General features: G+C 30.9%; 1 protein-coding gene across 1 annotated transcript in view; it reads right to left on the bottom strand.

Annotated features, from left to right (window-relative positions):
- LOC140439840 (prostaglandin reductase 1-like) overlaps positions 1-23,064 on the bottom strand; it is a 43,413-nt gene that overhangs the window by 8,732 nt on the left and 11,617 nt on the right. The window contains exons 3-5 of the mRNA XM_072529994.1: positions 12,677-12,838; positions 10,721-10,994; positions 6,477-6,582 (exon numbers count right to left, since the gene is read on the bottom strand). Coding sequence (XP_072386095.1) covers positions 6,477-6,582; positions 10,721-10,994; positions 12,677-12,838 — 542 coding nt within the window. The remainder of the gene's footprint in view (positions 1-6,476; positions 6,583-10,720; positions 10,995-12,676; positions 12,839-23,064) is intronic.

Below are 23,064 nucleotides of genomic sequence, written 5' to 3'. Positions count from 1 at the left end.
TTTTCTTTTTGTTTATCTTTCTTAAATGGAACTAGCAGAAGATACTTTGAAGCCACGTTTTAATAAAAAAATTATATATAATAATTATTTTCAGCCCTGAGATATTTTTTGATTTTGATTTGTTTGATAAAGATAAACTTATTACTTTTCAGACTATATAAGTAGATTTACAATTATAAGCAAATCACAACAATATATATATATATATATATATATATATATATATATATATATATATATATATATATATATATATATTATTGTGATATTTATAGTCTTGGTGCGCCAAGCAATAATTAGCTAATTAATTTTTTTGATTAATTAAAATTATTTAAATGATATGATTATGACTCTATCACAATTTTTAATTCTTTTATCTCAGGGTTAAATTCGTGCTTCAATATCTAGGCTATTACATGTGAAAGGTAAGGTCCAGAGAATACCGGAATAATAAAAAACACATATGATCTAACACTATATATTGAAATAAAAATAATGAAATAATTCACACTCAAAGGTTTTCAATAAACAAATCTCATATAAGGATTCTCAAAATTTTGTTCTCCGTACGTGAACAATCAAAATTAATGGTACAAACAATATTAATTGAAATCTCAAAATCCCAAACTATTCTAACTCTCCTAATCAAAATATTTATATCCTTTCTCAATTACGTGTAAAAATTTTGTTATCAATAAAAGAAAAAAACTGCAGAAACAAAAATATCTCTCTCTGATGATGAGTGGTCCAAATCCTTGTTCCTTGTAGACTATATTATCTCCTCTCAACCGCTCTCTATGTAAACAGCAATCTTACACAGATTGTTGCAAGTATATCGTCCTTAATGATCTCCTTCAAAAGCACAAATCATTCAAATTATGATAGCCTTTCTCCTCTCGATAAACTGAATCTCTCGTTGGCCCGAGTGAAAAATGACTCTTGGAATATCTTCTCTTTACGATAAACTGAATCTCTCGTTGGCCTGAACAGTGACTCTTGGAATATAAGTGGAGAAATATGACTTACAATATTTTGCTGCTTCAGCTTCTGTCAGATACACTAACTCCACAAAAACTCACTAACATTCCACTACTGCTTGCTACATTTCAGGAACCGCCAGAGAACAATCACCGTTCCTCTCACAGACTTGGAAACCAACTGATCCTATCTTTTCTCTCTCCTCAATCTCGCTAAACTTTTTCCTACATACTTATCCAACCTTTTTCAATCTCCGCCAATCAAAACTCGTCACAATTCCCCCATTTTTTCATTTCGATAACAAACAAATTTTTACCTATAATTATAAAATTTCCTAAAACTTATTTACAAATAATATTTTCTATAATTCTTAAAACTAACAAAAACCACTTTCTAAAATCTCTTCTATTTGTCTCTAATCACTGCATTAATGTATTTTGGAAAACCCCGTTCAATTGTCTTTTTGTTTTCACTTAAAATTATGCGGGTCACTCAAGTATAACAAAGAAATAATTTATGCAAAGCTTACTTTTTGTTTGGTACAGGTAATTCAAGAAATTAATAACTCTCCTTCTTCGAAATGTTTGTTGGATATTATCCTACTTATCTGAATTATTTTAATGTTATTGAATTTTGAAATATTTTTAAACAAACCAATATTTTTCTCGATTTTACATATCATAACAAATCCCCGCCATTTGATCTGCCGAAAACTCTTTGTTAAATTTTAAAAATGACAAAAGTTTTCTAGGATCAAATTATTTCACTATGTTATTAAAATCTACTTATGATACTGACAAATGTCGTGAATGTTAAAATACCCCGTATATTGCCTGTCTTTATACGGGATTGGATATATTTTCGTTTTAAATTTTTCCAAGTATTTTCCCTTAAAAGAAAGTTCATAATTTTTAACCACTTGGTTTACTTTATTAACAAAATCTCCATGGTTTCCTAAAATCTTCTCTATTTCCTTCTCCATGTTTTTTTCACAATTTATTTTTCTTTCATCCACCTTTTGTTCACATGTGTTCACTGTCCATAATACTTCTTCACAAAATTCTGGATTCTCGTCCATCAGTGCCATTTTTTCTTCTGTTTTCTTTTTATCCTCTAATTCCCTTTGGTATTCCGAGACCATGTTTCTATTCCTTTCACTTCTCTGATGATACCTTCTTTTTCTTCCTGCTTCCATTCTGTTTTATCGTCGGTTGCCAACAATTCTTCTGTACCTTCTATTTCCTGTTTTTCTCTGGTCTCCATCTTATTTTCCTGCTTTCTTTTCGAACTCTTCTTCTTTTTCTTCCTTCTCTTTTTCTTTTCTGTTAGATCTTGTTCTTGTACTTTCGGTTTATCCTCTACACTCATATCGATTTCTTTGCGTTTTTCCTGTGCATTGATCCTTCCAGAATTTGTTTTCCTATCTGTTTGCTTTTCTTCTCCTGTGTTGTCTGGTTCTGCTCTGATTTCCAGTTTATTTTCCGAAAAATTTATGGTGATATCTTTTTTCTCAATTCATCAATTCCCGCTATCATATCATGATTTAAATCTTCAATCACCACACATTTCATAATATGGAATTTGTTTCCCACTCTTATCTGTACTCCCAAGCCTTCGTTTACTGTCGTCAAATTTTTATTGTTTGCACCCACTAAATCAACCCTAGGAATCTTATACACAAACCTGTCCAAATTTAATTCTTTTACTAGTTTTTTATTGATTAGCGATATCTCCGATCCAGAATCAATCACAATTTTAATCGCTTTATGTTTTATAAATGCATCTAAAAATATTAGATTAGAATTAGAAATTTGTCTGTCGTTTCCTATTGCTACATGATTCATCTCCCTTCTATTTTGTTGTTGGAAGCTCTGGTTATTTCTATCGTCCCTTTGTTCGTTAGTATTCCTATTCGGAGGATTTTGTGCATCTCTATTCCTGTTGTGATTTTCATATGTTCTCTGTTGTGTGTCATTCCTGTTATCGTAATTTTGTTGTCTATTGTAATTATTGTAATTTCTCGGCCTATATTCGTTTGTTGATCTGGGATGTCGGTTTCTCTGGTCATAATTTGATGAACACCTTCTTTCCGGTCCATTATATTGGTCATGTTGTCTTCTATTTCTCATTTCTTTTCTTTTCGCTTCTTTTAATTGAAGGAATTGGCACAAACTATCAATATCTTGATAGTTTCTCAAAATCACGTGATCTTCCAACGTTTCCTCAAAATGTCTGCTGATCATTTCTACCAGCTGTTCGGTAGAATATTTGTATTCTAGATATTTTGAATTGTTATATATCTGCAAAGCATATCTCTCTTCAGATATTCCCATTTTTTCGTGATATTTTCCATTCTGTAGCTCTTGGTTGATTTCTCTCTGTTTATTTTTCCCCCAGAAATAGTTGAGAAATTTATTTTCAAAATCTGTCCAATTTTCAAACTCATCTTCCTTGCTTTCATACCATAACGCTGCTCCTTCTTTCAAATGGTTTCTAATTGTTTCTTTGCAATCGTCAAAATATCTAATATGTTGTAATTTGGTTTTCAAATTTTTAACAAACGGTACTGGGTGTGTTTTCCGAATATCCCCGCCAAATTGTATTTTCGCCTCGCTTGTTCCATGGATGACCATTTCCCTTCTTTCCCCTGAATTTTGTTCCTTTTTGATTTCCTCCATTTTTCTTTCTATTTCTCGCATGTCTTCTTGTAAAACGTTTTCAAATTTTGTTTCTAATTTTTCTAATTCCTTTTTCTGGACAGTCTTAATATCCTTCATTTTAGTTTCTATTTCTTCTCTCTGCATCTCTAGTTCCTTTCTCTGGCAATTTTGTATCTCCTTCATTGTATTTTGGATATCTTTAATCTCTGTCTCTTGTTTTGCATTCTTTAGGGTTATTTCTTCTATCTGTTGTATCAGTTCTTTCTTTATCCCCTCAACACATCCTTTAATTTCCTGTTCATAGTTTTCCAAACGCTGCTCTATATTCCTGTTATTTAGTTCTATTGCTTGTCTTGTTTCCCGTTGGTTTTCTTCCATTGTTTGTTTTGTTTCTTGTTGATTTCTATCCATTTTATCCATTTTCTTTGATGTTTAATTTTGGTTTTTCTCTATTGTTTGTTTTGTTTCTGCCATTGTTTGTGACTGGAGTTGCATTAGTTGTAATATTTTATCTAATCCTGATAGTTCTTTTCTCTCCTCAACTATTGTCACATTTCCTTCATTATCCGATACTTCTTCCAAAATTGTTTCATCTTCTTTGTTATCCTCCTTCCTTTCCTGCATTTTACTTTGTCTCCTTGTGACAGACATGTTGTTACTTTTTGTTATTGTTTTTGTCCCCGCCAAATGTGAAATTTTACAACACTCTATATGTTTCAGAACACGACAGTATTTCTCCCCAAATGTATTAAATTTTCACGACAAATATCAAATATGCAATCAGTAAAATTCAAATAATTCAAAATAAATATCAAATGTACGATTGGTAAAGAAAATAAAATCAAATAATTCAATAGCAGTAAATATCCACTAACTACGATCAATCAATAAATCAAATTTATATTCCCTGGAAAAATTGTCAAAATACTTTCAAATTCAAATTCCCTCAATGTTATATGTTTTTATCTCTGGATCACCTGTACTTATTCCAGATCTCTTTCCCTTCCTTCAAATGTAAAGCTGCGATATTTTCAAGCCCCACGTTTTGGAAGCCAGTTATTGTGATATTTATAGTCTTGGTGCGCCAAGCAATAATTAGCTAATTAATTTTTTTGATTAATTAAAATTATTTAAATGATATGATTATGACTCTATCACAATTTTTAATTCTTTTATCTCAGGGTTAAATTCGTGCTTCAATATCTAGGCTATTACATGTGAAAGGTAAGGTCCAGAGAATACCGGAATAATAAAAAACACATATGATCTAACACTATATATTGAAATAAAAATAATGAAATAATTCACACTCAAAGGTTTTCAATAAACAAATCTCATATAAGGATTCTCAAAATTTTGTTCTCCGTACGTGAACAATCAAAATTAATGGTACAAACAATATTAATTGAAATCTCAAAATCCCAAACTATTCTAACTCTCCTAATCAAAATATTTATATCCTTTCTCAATTACGTGTAAAAATTTTGTTATCAATAAAAGAAAAAAACTGCAGAAACAAAAATATCTCTCTCTGATGATGAGTGGTCCAAATCCTTGTTCCTTGTAGACTATATTATCTCCTCTCAACCGCTCTCTATGTAAACAGCAATCTTACACAGATTGTTGCAAGTATATCGTCCTTAATGATCTCCTTCAAAAGCACAAATCATTCAAATTATGATAGCCTTTCTCCTCTCGATAAACTGAATCTCTCGTTGGCCCGAGTGAAAAATGACTCTTGGAATATCTTCTCTTTACGATAAACTGAATCTCTCGTTGGCCTGAACAGTGACTCTTGGAATATAAGTAGAGAAATATGACTTACAATATTTTTCTGCTTCAGCTTCTGTCAGATACACTAACTCCACAAAAACTCACTAACATTCCACTACTGCTTGCTACATTTCAGGAACCGCCAGAGAACAATCACCGTTCCTCTCACAGACTTGGAAACCAACTGATCCTATCTTTTCTCTCTCCTCAATCTCGCTAAACTTTTTCCTACATACTTATCCAACCTTTTTCAATCTCCGCCAATCACAACTCGTCACAATTCCCCCATTTTTTCATTTCGATAACAAACAAATTTTTACCTATACTTATAAATTTCCTAAAACTTATTTACAAATAATATTTTTCTATAATTCTTAAAAACTAACAAAAACCACTTTCTATAATCCCTTCTATTGTCTTTAATCACTGCATTAATGTATTTTGAAAAACCCCGTTCAATTGTCTGTGGTTTTCACTTAAACTTATGCGGGTCACTCAAGTATAACAAAGAAATAAATGCAAAGCTTACACTTTGTTTAGTACAGGAAATCCAAGGATTTAATAACTTTCCTTCTCCGAAATGTTTGTTGGATATTATCCTACTTATCTGAATTATTTTAATGTTATTGAATTTTGAAATATTTTTAAACAAACCAATATTTTGCTCGATTTTACATATCATAACAATATATATACATATATATATATATATATATATATATATATATATATATATATATATATATATATATATATATATGTATACATATATATATATATATATATATATATATATATATATATATATACATATATATATATATATATATATATATATATATATATATATATATATATATATATATATGTATACATATATATACATAAATATGGGTAAGTTATTGATGTATTAGTGGAGTAATATTCCTAATATCGACTTTTACTAGTGTATTATTTTACTAATAATGGTCACCTGGATGGTAAACATTGCTTTGCATCCAATTTATGAAAAAGTTAGCCGAAACAGGAGATAATAATAATAATAATTTTTAATAATATATTTACCAAGTGCCCTTTCAGACTCGTTGTAACTTGAAATTGATCCACAAACAGAGATTCTACCATAAAGATTCATTTGGTATATTACTATTGAACTAATTTCTCCACCAACCTAAAAAAAAATTCAAATATTCATAATCGATTTTTATTGGAAATACTCAATAATTACTTAATAATATAGGATGCAAAAATCATAAAACTGCTTTGTTGCATTAGTTTCTCTGTTCCCGGTCAGTTCATACTTAATATTACTGTGTGGTGTTATCCTCAACTTATCATATATTCCTCTAAGAATTCTTGTTTCTGAGATTCTTACTTGATTCGTATTTTTTTATCATCTTCTACAGAAGAGAAATCACTATGATATGATACTTCAGGGTACCTTAAGAAGAGTACATATTAAAACCATAAAGGCACATAAGGTAAATTTTTATATCCAAACTTGGCAAAACCTGATAAGTCAAGTCGCTGCGGCCGCTGAGGTCATTTGTACTGAAGACTCAAAAAGAAAAATTACTCAATAGGCACAATAGAAATGTTTAATTGTTTAAAAGTCCGATTTATTAAAACAGTGTACGTATAAAGCAGTATTTTCTGTTTTAGGAAAACATCAATGTCATTTTGAATAGAGGGTAAAGTATATTTTTAAACAGAAAGAGCTGATGCTGAGTGTTTACCGATACAAAGCTAGCATTTAACAACATCTTATACAAGATAATAACAAGGGCGATTCGTCCAAAACAAATGGGTAAAACAAGCTGCAAATGGATAGACCGCATGACGAAAAGTGGTTGCTACATGACTCATTACTGGGTATAAACTCTCAGCACAGTCTGGTCTCCTAGCTATCCATATGATCATGGACGGGCTGATATATAGATATAACGCCAGAAATAATGTTCTGGGTGATGCAAATGACCTGGTCATCTAAGCCCATGAAAAATGTAACGTCATAGCCAGAAATAGAGTCGATTAGAATGGCCAAAAGTCCAAAATGATGAAATTAATCAAAATAAGGCATTTAAAGACATTGGATCCTCTGAGCTCAAGTGGTACAAATCTAAATTGGTTGAGAAGCAAAGTAATTTAGGGTAATATTAAACTTAAGGTTTACGATGAATTAGCAGATAAAACCAATAATGCGAGCGGTTATTATGTTCATAGTAGCTAGATATTCTTCTTCTTCTGGTTCCTATCCGTTTCGGATGTTGGAAATCATATTGGCAATCATGACCTTGCTCGCTGCGGCTCGGAACAGCTCCGTTGAGGTTTTCTTAAACCATGTTTTTAAATTACGCAGCCATGATATTCTCCTTCTACCGGGTCCTCGCTTACCTTTGACTAATAAGGCATTTAAAGACATTGGATCCTCTGAGCTCAAGTGGTACAAATCTAAATTGGTTGAGAAGCAAAGTAATTTAGGGTAATATTAAACTTAAGGTTTACGATGAATTAGCAGATAAAACCAATAATGCGAGCGGTTATTATGTTCACAGTAGCTAGATATTCTTCTTCTTCTGGTTCCTATCCGTTTCGGATGTTGGAAATCATATTGGCAATCATGACCTTGCTCGCTGCGGCTCGAAACAGCTCCGTTGAGGTTTTCTTAAACCATGTTCCGCAGCCATGATATTCTCCTTCTACCGGGTCCTCGCTTACCTTTGACTTTACCTTGCAATATAGACTGCAGCAGGGAGTAACGGTGCTGATTTCTCATAACGTGTCCCAGATATTGCAATTTTATGCGTTTGATCGTAAACACAATCTCTGGTAGATAAATAGATAGATATACTCGTGGAAAATTGTGGGGTTTAAAACCAGAGGAGTTTAACATCGATTTGTAACATGATGGTAAACCTAAATATAATTCTGCATGAAAATGCTTAAAGATAACAAAAAAGATAAAAAATTGCTATCTACAGAAGCTACTGAGGCCCTATTGGACAGCACATCGTTATAAGAAGGCGAAAATGGGAGATTATAAACTGCGAGTAAACGTGAGCAACGTAATAGAACCAGGATATAGTAATATTATGAATAAAATTAAGAAGATCATTTTGATGATGATTTCTGATCATGTGGTACCCATACACAGACCTAAAGTATCTTTCCAAGTAGACAAAGGCTCACGAGATAAAATCCAATCTTTCATTCTTCTTCTTATAGTATCCTATTTAGTTATTGAATGTTAGCGGTTACTTTGGCAAAACTTTCCTTTACTCTCTGCTGTTTTTATTAGTTCATCAAAATTTAAATCTTTTCAATGTATACTTCGGATCCAAGAGGGTTTTTTTTATTTTAACTTTGAGTTTTTTCTCAATATTGCCTATTATTACGAGTTCAGGGAAGAGAAAAAATCTTTCATTGTGAAACAAAAATTACCATAAGATCTTTAGAACTGTAGATCAATGTATACACAGATAGTCAATTGGCAATAGAGACTCTAAAAAGTCTTAAGAAATTTGAGGCTATTGTAGGAATACCTTCCCAGAACAGAAACTTGACAGAATGGCGCAACATAACAGTATCATATTGGTATGAATTTCAATTCTCTGCGAAATACACGGCAATAAAAGAGCTGATCAACTTGCCAGAACATTATGAGCTACAAAGAACTTCGTTCCAGCGCCAAATCACCCACGACCGGAAAAAAGCCTGGTTTCTAAAACATACAAAATAAGTTTGATCTCTGATACCTGTAGCGGTCCAAACAGAAATCAGTTTATTGCAACAGTATTTCTATTTATCGTACAAAGCAGCCATTTAAATATTGTAGAGCATAGTATTTTAGAACTTGTACAGTGCCATAGAAAACGCTAAAGAGATTCTAGTATACACTATGCATGACATTTTTAGACTGGCACGGTTCTAAAGAGGCCGAAATAAAATAATTGATTTATATAACGTACAGAAATTAAGATATAATGATTTTCATGATATAAAGACAATAGCTGTTAATACTCTTCAAAATACAACCATTGATGAAACCGAAAATTAGCAGATAGACCGCAATAAATACTATTTAAGTACAACTATAGTGATTCAAAGTTTCTTACGTCCAATGTAGTTGGACGTACTATATGAGTTGTAAATCCTGTTAAAGGAATTCAACTATTATACTCCAAAGAAATTCCTATTTCTAAACTTAAAATGCAGGATCTTCTAAAATTATATAAGAGAGGAACAATTCCCTCTGAATTCCATGCTTGTTATCAGTCAATACCATCTTCTTCTTCTCATTGCGCCGTCTCCTTTCGATGGTTGGCGATCCAAATGGCAATTGTAGTTTTTTAAACTGCTGCGCGAAAGATCTCTGCGGATGAGCGGTCAAACCATCTCCTCAGGTGTTTCAGCCACGAGTTCTGGCGTCTTCCTACTGATCTTTTGCCCTGTACTTTTCCTTCCAGTATAACTTGAAGTAATTCATATCTTTCGCCTCTCAGCACATGACCCAAGTATTGCATTTTCCTCTCTTTGATTATTCTTAGTAATTCTTTTTGTTTACACATGCGACGAAGTACCTCAACATTAGTAACTCTTTGTACCCATGGAATCCTCAACATTTGTCTGTATATATACATCTCAAAGGCATCTATTCTTTTTTCTATTTCAGAGTCCATTGTCCAACATTCACTCAATACCATCATAGAGCGGAAAAAAAGATGTTGCTCTAGAGCCATCAGTATTATCCGATTCGGATTTGGATTAGTCTACGTGTCCGATTCGAATTCAGATTAATTCAAGTAGAGAAACTTTTAAATTTTTGTTATCATTTTCCGGTTTAAAAAACATTCATTGTTTTTATTTAAAACTTCATCCTCACACTGTGAATAAATAAAATAAGAAATATTTTCTTTGTGTTTTATTATTGATCAATAATTACCTCTTTGTAATTATGATTTCAATATGAGCAAATTCCTACATCCAAAAGTGATACCAGTAAATTTTTTTTTTTAGAAAAAAAAATGTTAATACGATTTTTAGATTTTAGAGCTACTTAGAATCAGTAACTTTAACCATTCAATACCTGGAAAGTTAGGTTTTGCACTATGCCCACGATATATTAAATAATAGGGTACATAATCATACTGAAATTGCACAGTTACCCTTTGTCCATAATAAAAATATTTAAGTTATATTAAAATATTGTTTGTGCATAGCTATCTTAATAATTTAGTATCAGAAGCAAGATAACTTTGTCGAAAATATAATTAAAGTTGAATATGTGTTTTGTACTTTCTACTACTTACATTATCAAAATAACAGTCTACTCCCTTGGGAGCAGCTTTCTTCAATTCTTCAGCTATGTTAGCTGTTTTGTAATTGATAAAATGGTCGAATCCAAGCTTCTCTGTTAACCATTTTCCTTTTTCGTCTGATCCTGCGATGCCTATAACCGTACATCCTTTAATTTTTGCAATTTGACCGACGTGGCTACCAACAGCTCCTGCAGCTCCGGATACAACAACGGTTTCACCTGATTTTGGTTGACACAACTCAAGAAATCCAAAGTAAGATGTGTTTCTAAAACAGAACAATATTGATTATATTAAAGATCTATAAAGTAAGTAGAGAACAAAATTAAATAAATAAAATAAATTAAATAAAAATTGGTTTCTCTATGGGACCATGAACTTGAAGGTATATATATATTTCGTATATTCTTTTTTTTTTCATACATTTCACAAGTTTGCCAGATGATGTTTTATACATCTTTATGCCATTTCTTGTTTTATCAAGGATTTTTTTCATCAGTTTCTCGTGTTGGTAAACTATCATTTCGGCGTTAAACGTACACTATTCATCGTAATCTATGCGCTCTGATTTTGATATCAGTTGTGACACTATAACCTTACGAAAAATACTTCTTATTAAGTTGGTAATCTAAATATTTAGTTATTTTCGTTTCTTCTTCTTCTTCTTTAGGTGCATTGTCTGTATTCAGACGTTGGTCGCTATCATGTCTACAATTTCCTGAAACCTTTCTCTACCGGCTGCTGTTGCGGAAATATTTCTTTTACTGCGGTACCACAGCATTGTCTAATCTTACCCAGACATGAAAGTTTCTTTTGGCCAATCTATCTCTTTCCCTCCAATTTTCCTTGTATTTTAGCGAAGGAGAGGGTATTTATATTCTCTAATGATATTGCCGAAGTAATACGTTTTTCTCCTCTTTATGATGTTTATGATCAGATGTTCTGAGTTCATCATTTTAAAAACATCTTCATTGGAAATGTGCAAAACCCATAATATTTTTAGGATACGTCAATAGCACCACAATTCGAATACTTCTAATTTGTTAATCATTGTTACACATAATATTTTAAGACGTTCTTGCGAATTTGCATCGACTGGTTTTTGTTACATAAAACTGATTTCCAGGTCATAAAAGCTTCACGTGATATTTCGAACTTGGTTATTATTTCTTCGTCAGAGTCACAATTTACACTAACGAGCTGCCAAGGTATTTAAAATGGTTTACGCATTCAACTTCCTCTTGATTTTCCATTTTTGTCTCGCATAATATTAAATCTAAAATTATTTGTTTATGAGGTTGAATGCTCGAATAAATGAACTTTGAAAAATAAAGGCAGATATCGAGCACAGTTTTATTAATCAAATCTTGCCCAAGTACTTTCGCTCTCCAGAGCATCCTCAGGGGCATTTCGTCAGTTTCAATGATCATTTTCTCTCCTGTTGCCGACAAAAATGTAGCTTTCGACTATTTTAAATAATTTTCAACTGTTTGTCCTTGTTTAGTGTAGTGTTATGTTCAACTTTATTGTTAATTTTATGTTTATGACATTCTGGGATTGTTGGATAACCTGAAACTGACAAAATGCCCCTGAGGATGCTCTAGTGAGCGAATGTACTTGGGCAAGATTTGATTAATAAAACTGTGCTCGATATCTGCCTTTATTTTTCAAAGTTTATGTTACTTATGTGCGGATATCTTATGTATTTGCTATTTGTTCTTCTAAATCGCATTTGTTCATTTGTTCATTGTTATGAAAAGATCGTTGAATATATTTTTGTACGATTTTGCATTAGAGTCTGCTACAGAAAATTTTCCTTAGTTGTTAAAAACCTTGTAATTTGGAAAATTTAGATTAGACCTATTTTTATTGACCTCCACCATGGCACTCCACCATGGCTATAAATACTACAACAATTAGGGTAAAGCTGAACTAAACAAATTTTCTTACCCTGGCATTCCAAGAACTCCAAGAGAAAGTGATAGTGGCAACTCTCCAAGATCTGGGACCAACTGAATACTTTCGCCATTGGAAACTGTATGAGTTTGCCAACCAAAATTGCCAACAACATGTTTACCTGGTGGGAATTTTGGATTTTTGCTTTCCAATATTCTATTTATAAAGAAAATAAGAATTATTAAATCATATTAATTGTTTAGTTATTAATATTAATGTGTTTACATAATTCGGCATATAATGCAAATACAATATCTCATAAATAGTATAATAAAGTGCTCATTAAATACTGATAGTGTTATTGCGAAGTAAACCAAGGCCGCAACAGCTAAACAGGAATAGATGATACAAGATGTCTTAAACTTAATGTACGTAAGAAGGTAATACAAATCTAGAATTAAAGAAATATATATATATATATATATATATATATATATATATATATATATATATATATATATATATTGAGATGATTGGTGTTTAAAGAAAATAATTTATAAATTATATACTAGATAATATTAGATATAAAAAGTATTTGGTTATTTTAATAAGTTATCTACTAGAGAATTTTATAAAAATATATTTATGTGAGGGCATTTTTAAGAAATTAGCATATAATAATTGTAAAAAGTTGTATTTTAGTAATTATAATGTGGTAGATATATTTAAGTGAGCCATGTGACTAGGCAACCAACTATACATTTGAGTGACAGACAGATATACATACTCTTTAAAGTGACAGATAGAAATTCATAATTAGGAATATAAAGTGGGGTTATAATAATAATGTTAGTTTAAAATGTTTAATTTATATATAGTTACTGATTTAAGTGTTTATTCTGATCTGAAAAGCCTAAATGTCAACATAATTATAAATAGAAAATTAAACAATTCTCCAGATTACAGAATTTGACCTTTGTTTACGGTCGAACATTCTCGAATAATGGTTATGTCTGTGGATCGAACATATACTTTTTCCAGAAAATTCAGACATGTGTTTAATGGAACAAATCGAACAGGATTTCTTGTTAGATGATTCTGGAACATGAAAAAAGATATAAATACCCGGTGATTTGGATTCAAGAGGTCCATTCAGCTAGTCAATCAGTTATGAGTTACAGTTACTATTATGGCCAGTTTTTTAGTATGAAAGTTAGTTATAGTCAGACAGAAGGTACAATTGTTCAATATAGTGAGTTAAATCAAGATTAAGAAACAGTATAAAGAAAATATTATTAAAGATTAAGAATTATGTTATGTATAAATGGTGATGGATAATGCAAGAAGTATTAATTGAAAATTAAATTTACATAATATATTTGGTAATTGGATATCGGTATACTGAAAAGAAGAATGAATATAAATGCTGTTTGCTGGTTTGCTTGGTGGTTTATAAATGCTGGTGAAGAAAAATATCTTAAATTGGTGGAAGCTAATAATTGGAAAAAGTAATTTCACAAAAACAAGGATAACCGAAGCTGAGAAGAAGACATTAAGTGGTGATTAGAATTTATACAGTGGAAAACAGTTCATTTAGGCATTCAGTGACAGAAAGGTACAAAATTTTGTTAATATAATTTAGTTAGTGTCATAACAATTTCAATTTTGAAGATAGTTTGTTTAAATTTTACATTGTCTATAGAATTTAATTAGTTTCATAAGAATTTAAATTTAAAGATAGTTTATTTTAAATTTACATTGGCTAGGTTAGAAATATATGTGTTTCATAATAGATATAATAAAGATAATTTAAAAAAGTACTTACAAACTAATTCTTTGAGAACCGCGATAAAAACCCTATATTATTAAAAATACTCATTGCTCATTATTCACAAACAATACATCATAACAATATATATATATATATATATATATATATATATATATATATATATATATATATATATATATATATATATATATATATATATATATATATTTATATTGTTATGATGTATTATTTGTGAATGATGAGCAATGAGTGTTTTTAATAATATAGGGTTTTTATCGCGGTTCTCAAAGAATTAGTTTGTAAGCACTTTTTAAATTATCTTTATTATATCTATTATGAAACACACATATATATCTATCATAACCAATGTAAAATTTAAAATAAACTATCTTTAAATTAAAATTCTTATTAAACTAATTAAATTCTATAGACAATGTAAAATTTAAACAAACTATCTTCAAAATTAAAATTGTTATGACACTAACAAAATTTTGTACCTTTCTTTCACTGAATGCCTAAATGAACTGTTTTCCACTATATAGATTTTAATCACCACTCAATATCTTCGTTCTCAGCTTCGGTTATCCTTGTTTTTGTGAAATTACTTTTTCCAATTATCAGCTTCCACCAATTTAAAATATTTTTCTTCACCAACATTTATAAACCACCAAGCAAACCAGCAAACAGCATTTATATTTATTCTTCTTTTCAATATACCAATATCCAATCACCAAATATATTATATATTTATATTTATTCTTCTTTTCAATATACCAATATCCAATCACCATATAATTATCATAAGTTGATTTATACTAATCTCCAATCATAATATAATTTTTAATTTCTTCCAATATCAAACCAATATTCTTCTAATATACTTTCCAATATTATCAAATTTTAATACTAAATCACCGATTATTACATACTTTATACTTTCTTCCTAATTCTGAGTAAACTGTAACTGATCTGACTTCTTCTTACTAACTGAATGGCTTATTTCATGCTAACTCTAACTAACTTTCATACTAAACTGGCCATCTTGAATCCAAATCACCGAGTATTTATACCTTTTCAATCTTCCAGAATCATCTGGCAAGAAATCCTGTTCGATTTGTTCTATTCCCTACCTATATAAATGTTCTGGAAAAAGTATATCTTGGATCCATAGACATAATCATATTCGAGAACATTCTACCGTAAACAAAGGTCAAATTCTGTATTCTGGAGAATTCTTTAATTTTCTATTGATAATTTTGTTGACATTTAGGCTTTTCAGATCAGAATATACACTTAAATCAGTAACTAACACTCTAATTTAATAAACTACACATTTTAAACAACATATTATTATAACTCCACTTTATATTCGTAATCATTACTTAAACGTCACTTTCAGAGTATGTATATCTGGTTGCCTACGCACATGGCTCACTTAAATATATTACACGCTAATTTCTTAAAAATGCCCTCACATAAATAATTTTTATTAAATTCTCTAGTATATAACTTCTTAAAATAACCAAATACTTTTTATATCTAATATTATCTAGTATATAATTTATAAATTATTTTCTTTAAACACCAATCATCTCAATATATATATATATATATATATATATATATATATATATATATATATATATATATATATATATATATAAATATGTCACAAGCACTTGAACTTCTCAAAAAAAAAATATTTTATTTTCAAAATTAAGTTACAATTTACAGAGATATTTACTACAACTAAATAAGAACTAATAATAATAATCGTGGGCTTCTTCCTTCCTTCTTTATAACCTCTGATCTTCGGAATTTGCTGACTCTAGATAGTCCGGGAGCTTCTTTCACATTTCTCCTCCCTCCTTTGGTTCGGACTTCGTCCTCGAAGTCCTAGTAACTTCTGCAATTAATTCATTCAGAATTTGAATTTGGGCAGGATGGAGTTTCGTACCAAATAGAATTTGGGAAATTCTTTTTCGTTTTTTAATTAGGAATATTGCTAAAAATGCTAAAACAAAAAAAAGTATAACAATTGAAGTGGTGCTCAGTCCCATTGAAAGTGGTGGTAAAACATCTATTGTTTCGAGGGGTTGAATTTGACCATGAGTATTTGGAATTGTTAACTTCTCAATTTTGATCTGGTGATCCGGCAATAGTTTTATTGGAACTATTTTTGGTAGTGAAATGTCTTCGGATGTTTTCTTGTTGAAGTAGATTCCTTCAATGATGATTGGTTCTTCTGTCGTTAGTAAACTGGTTGATTTTACTTCTTGTTGTTGAATTATTATTGTATGGATTATTCCCAGCAATATCACTTTGCTTGTTTCTTGAAAAAAGTTCTCTGTCACTATGGTCTTTGTGCAATTATGGACATTTGGTATCGTACAATGGGATTGTACGTTTTTGGTACAAATGATGTGGTCACTTTCTCCAATGCAGCTTTCGAACCATTTGTTGTTGACATAGTAGGGTGTAGGTGGTAAAATCATGATGTGATCTTTATTTGGGATCGGATAAATCTTAAAGGTGGTATAGGAAGTTTCGTGGAGAATAGGTATTTTAACTATTATGAGCATTGTATTGGCGGTTACGCAGACTAACATTTTGGATGCTTCGATTAATTCATACGGATGTTCATCACTGACTAGAAGCGAATTTCTAGGATACAGTTTAAGAAGATTTTCTTTTAAATTGTCTAATTCTTTTAACGTGAATAATTCGATATTTGGAATATTTAATTGAGATAAAGTAATGGTTCTAATTAGTTTCGTTAAAAATTCGTTAATATTTTGAATGTTTACTATTTCATTATGCAAAATTAAATAACTATCAAAATCTGCAGAAAACTTACTAACTGCAGCTACAAGAGCAGCATTATCAGTATTTATCTTTTCTAAAAGTTTATCGAATCTTGTATTAATTGATTGTCCATATGATATTTGATTGTTAAATTTTTTGATTATTTCATTTTGTTTATTTTCTATTGCAATAATATGTGTTTTTAATAGATCAAGGTCAGAGTCATCTGGGTTACCTGTTATATATTTGATGGCAGTTCCGAGAAAGTTAAAGAGTCCTCTTTTCTGTTTGCGAGTAATCTTATGCAAATCATCTTTTACTTGTTCGCGTATATGATTATATTGAGAATAAAGAAGTGAGAGAGGCGTTTTCTTAAAATGAGCTTGGAATTGGTTGATTGGGCTAGTTTCTATTATATTCGATAAATTGTCTAGGGAAATATGAAGGAAGTGTCTATGGTAATGGGAGATTTCTTTTGATTTTCCTATCTCCTCAGCATAGTAGCCATTATTCTGAATCTCCTGAATCCTGAGTTGACGGCCCAGGGCGAGGATTTTCCTGTGAACAAGTTTGAGCTTGAGTATTTTTGTCTGTACATTTTCTTGTTCTTTTAACAAACTTAAGATGTGTACTTGTTGGGTTTTGTTTGTCTGTCTTACCTAAAATCTTTGTTTTTTCTTGTTTATCTGGATGTATTATAGAATAAGGTGCTTGTAGTTTTGGTTTATGTTTCTTTTTTGAAACATACAAAGTTTTTGAGAGATCTATCTCGGGAATTTCTTCAGCGTTTTCGTTCTGTCTATCTAATATTTGCTGCCTGTTTTCTTTTTGTTTATTGTATAAATATTCGATAAAAGGTTGTAATTCCTCCTTATGTCTTTGATTGTACGTTTCGTATATGGGAAGGTCAAAATCAAAATGGATTTCCTCGGCATAAGGTCCATATAGGATTGAAAATGGAGAGAAATTTGTAGAACTATGAATCGATTGATTATAGATAAGAATGGCATGTGTCAAAATGTCGTCTAATGAATCATTGGGGTTTTGGGCACGTAAGGTCCTGAGTTTTTCGGTAAGTGTAGAATGGAAACGCTCTACGGGGGAGTTTGAAGATGAGTTATTAACTGTTGTGAAATGAATTTCGATTTTGTGGAGTTTTAAAAATTCTTTTATGACTGCTGAGTTAAATTCTGTGCCACTATCACATACAACTTTCTTTGGATAGTTATGGTGCGTAAAGTAATGCCTAAGTTTATTCAGTATTGAAATGGATGTTTTATCGTTTAATTTATAACACTGTCCATATTTAGAAAATGAATCTATTATTGTTAAATATAATGTTTTGTTGCAATGAAAAATGTCAATGTGTAAGATGTCAAATGGTTTTTGTCCAAGTAATGGCCCTAATTGTGGGAGTTTGTACGGGTGCCTTTCATATTTGTTTTTTAAGCATATTTCACATTTATTTATAAAATTCGAGATCGTGGTTTGCATAGAAGGCCAATAGAAAGTTTGCTTTAGATGTTTATATGTTTCCACTATTCCATTATGATTTTCTCTGTGATATTTTTCCACGCATTCAACTTGTCGTTCCTCTTCTTCAATATCTTTTAGCAATTTATTGCAGAATATTGTCTTTACTGTTGATTTTATTTTCTCTTTAAAATAATTGCAAATGAAGGGTCTAAATTCATGAGGTATTATAATGGCAAATTTTTGATTCGGTCTTAGGATACTTTGAAACGCATCTGCTATTTCTGCTTGCCAGTTGTCGGTGAGCGTTACAGTGTATCGATGTTTATTAAAGATCTTTTTGTATTGTAACTCAAATTTAGCACATTTAGTTTGGAATATAATTTGATTTGACGATAGATTAATTGGCTCGGGTGATATTTCAATTCCTGTGATAGGGTGTTCGACAGCGGTGTGTTGTGTGTTTGTATTATTTTGCAAATTTTCAAATTCCTCAAGAAAATTTTCTGCGTCAAAAGCATCAATTGCATCTGGAGGTTCAGCGCATTCTGAGCTGGAGCTTAGAGCATTTATTTGAATTCTGCTGAGGGCATCGGCTACTTGGTTCTCTTTTCCCTTTTTATATCTAACTTCAAAATTGTAATCCTCTAACTTAAGTCGCCAGCGAGTTAATCGAGAAGTAGGGTCTTTAACTTTGTAGATCCAAACTAGAGGGTTGTGATCAGTTTCTACTATAAATTTCTGACTGTACAAGTACATACGAAAATGTTTACATGAGTCTAAGATTGCCAATAATTCTTTTTCTATTGTAGAGTAATTTTGTTCGGCAGAATTTAGGGTCCTCGAATAAAAGGCAATGGGATGGTTATTCTGAGATAGGACTGATCCTATCGCTATATTAGACGCATCCGTAGTAAGTACGAAAGGTTTTTCGAAATCTGGGTATTGAAGAACAGGAGCATTAGTTAAGAGTTGTTTACATTTTTCGAAACATTCCAAATAATTTGGATTTTTAGGATCTATAACAGCACCTTTACGAGTGCATCTGGAAAATGGAGACGTAATCTTCGCGAAATTTGGAATAAATCGCCTATAGAATCCGATTAATCCTAGAAAGGACTTTATTTCTTTGACAGTCTTTGGTAATGGGTATTTTTGAATGGCTTCAATTTTACAGGGATTAGGTTTTATACCTTGAGTGGTTACTACATGTCCTAGGAAAGCCACTTCTTTCGTAAGGAACTCAGACTTATCTAATTGAACTTTTAAATTATGTTTTCTAAAGGTATCGAATATGGTAGTGATGTGAACGAGATGTTCGTGAAGAGATTTAGAAAAAATGATTACATCGTCCATATAGACGAATACAAATTTGTGAACGAAAGGACGGAGAATGTTGTCCATTAGTCTTTCAAAGGTTGCTGGGCTGTTCTTTAAGCCAAACGGCATACGTAAGAATTCAAAATGACCATGTGGCACTGAAAATGCAGTTTTTTGGACAGAGTTAGGATGAATTTCGATTTGGTGATAGCCTTGAGCCAAGTCTAGTGTTGTAAAGTATGTAGCCTTACCTAAATTATCTAAAATTTCCTCTATTTTTGGTAAAGGATATCTGTCATCTATAGTATTTTCATTTAGCTTTCTATAATCAATAACCATTCTGAATTTTTTCTTGCCTGAAGCATCAGCTTTTTTGGGTACAACCCACACTGGGGCCGAATAGGGAGAAATTGATGGTCTAATAATTTTATCATCTAATAATTTTTGTACTTGTCGACTAATTTCTTCCTGCATCGCCTTAGGATGCCTATATCCCTTAACATAAATAGGATTTTCATCTTTTGTTTTAATTTCATGCTTCACTGCTGACGTGAAAGATAAACTCTTTTTCTCATCGTAAAATACATCTCTGTATTTTCTGCAAAGGTTAAGTATTTTATTTTTTTCTTCATTATTTAAATGTTGTATACGAATATTAGATTCTACAAAGTGCGTTGGTCCGGTTGAAATTTCATACTCATCAAGTTTTTGAACTTGAATAGGTTCTAATAATTTTATCGGATAAGGGAGTGTCAGGTTATGAATGAAACCGTTTTTTGCTGTGTGTATGGATTCCGGTAATGTAAAATTTTGTAAGTCTACACGGGGTACTAGAATTTCACCGTCTAGGACGTTAACTGGAATTTTATAATATAATGTCTCAAAATGAATAGTAATTCTGTAATTTGTTAAGGTCAATGTTTTAGTTTGATAATTTAGTATGGAGTTAAAACGTTCTAAATCATAATTTCCCAGTAGGATATCAAAATCTTTGCTCCAATTTGCGATTCGTGCGTCAATAAGATCATTAATGCCATATTCAGATAATAAAGGGGTTTTAATATTTTGGAAAAATTTTGTTGTACGATTCATAGAGGTTAATGTGAAAGGTTTTTTGTATATGTGGGATTGATTAAAATATTTTACAGCTTTCGGAGAGATTACAGTATCTGATCCTCCAGAATCTATAAGAACTTTAAGACGAGTCATGGGCGTAACAAAATAAGGTAGCCGGGGAGATTTTTGTAAATTATTCAGATTTATAGAGGAGGTGGTTGTTCTTCGGGAGATACTAGGGGAAAATCCTGATAGTTTTGGTCGAAATATTCTTCCGTGACTTGTTCGGAATCGGAATTTTCAATGTTAACTTCGGAATTATGAATTTGATTTGCAGCAATATTGAAATGATGGCCATTAGTGGTAACGGTCATGGGTTGGTGATTTCTTGTGGAGGATGTTAGAACGCCACTCATAGGAGAATGTGTGTTTTGTTGAGTTTGTGGGTTCCTATATTTATTTATTCTATGTTGTACATTTTGTCGAAAATTTGGGGGTTGATTATTTCTAGATGAACTATTATTATACGATTGAGAAGCAAAATTAAAATTTGGCTGTGAAGTATTATTAAAATTTGTTTGATTATTCTGAAATGGTGGTCTGAAGTAATTTGACTGCATGGGCGAGAAGTTTGTGGGCCTATTATTATTATTATGATTATTACGTGGAAACTGGTTTGGATTATGTGGCCTCTGTTTGAGCAAAGGTTTTCTAGTTTGTTGGCTTTTTAAAAAGTTCATATATTGTTGTTGGTTCTTATGATTATCATAAGCAATGCACTTTTGAAGTGCTGCTTCAAGTGATTCTATTTCAAAATGCGACAAATATTCGCAGTACGGTTCATTTATACCCGAGCAAAAAGTTTTTAAGGCAATATTCTTAAAATATGGCGTTTTAAAATTTACAGTAGCAGGATTATCATTTAAAGTAATATGTTGAAGCAGATCGTTTAAATTGGTGGAAATTCTTTGATGATACTGATCATAGGATTCGTTATGTTTTTGAACTGTTGTCGATAACTGAGTAACCAAAATGTCTTCTGACCTTCTATCTCCATATTTAGTTAGTAAAGCAGGACGAATATCTGTCCAGCTTAATTTGTTAGAATAATTCAAAAAATTTCTCGGATCTCCTTTTATACGAGATACAATGTGAGTATTAAGAATAAATAACTGAGGTTCTGTAAGTTCTTGGGTACCTAAGAATGTTAACAAGTTATCTACAGATTTGATAAAAGTAGAAAGATCTTCTTTAGACGAAAATTCTGGTAATGTGGAACACAGACTAGCAATATCGCTATTAGTGACAGGCATTTTGGAAGTTTTCTTAGAAGATAAGGATTTTTTATTACAAGAAATGGAATTTCTTAGATTAGAAGTTGACGAGTTATTAATAATATTTAAATTCAAATTGTCAAATAATAAATTTAAATTTTCAATACTGTTTTGAGAAATATTGTTAAAAGTGCTCATAAAAAATTAAGGAAAGAAAGGAAAAACTTACATAAGGATGATCACAGTTGATTTCCAATGCATAATTTCTTTCTTCTCCAAGGTTCGATCGGTCTCGTTAAACAACTAAAGTTGACCAGGAAACTGATGTATGTTTCTGTACGATGCTGATCCTGTTCGCAGCGCCAAATATGTCACAAGCACTTGAACTTCTCAAAAAAAAAATATTTTATTTTCAAAATTAAGTTACAATTTACAGAGATATTTACTACAACTAAATAAGAACTAATAATAATAATCGTGGGCTTCTTCCTTCCTTCTTTATAACCTCTGATCTTCGGAATTTGCTGACTCTAGATAGTCCGGGAGCTTCTTTCACATTTCTATATATATATATATATATATATATATATATATATATATATATATATATATATATATATATAGCTGAATATACTGAACACCTATATACACTAAATACTTCTGTTTTCAACACTTCCAGAAAATTTATTTTAAATTATTATCACTACAGCTGTTACGGCCAA

The sequence above is a fragment of the Diabrotica undecimpunctata genome, chromosome 4 (assembly GCF_040954645.1).
Source record: "Diabrotica undecimpunctata isolate CICGRU chromosome 4, icDiaUnde3, whole genome shotgun sequence".
NCBI classification, from domain to species: domain Eukaryota; kingdom Metazoa; phylum Arthropoda; class Insecta; order Coleoptera; family Chrysomelidae; genus Diabrotica; species Diabrotica undecimpunctata.
Note: the sequence above shows the minus strand (reverse complement) of the source record. Positions and strands in the feature narration are given on the sequence as shown.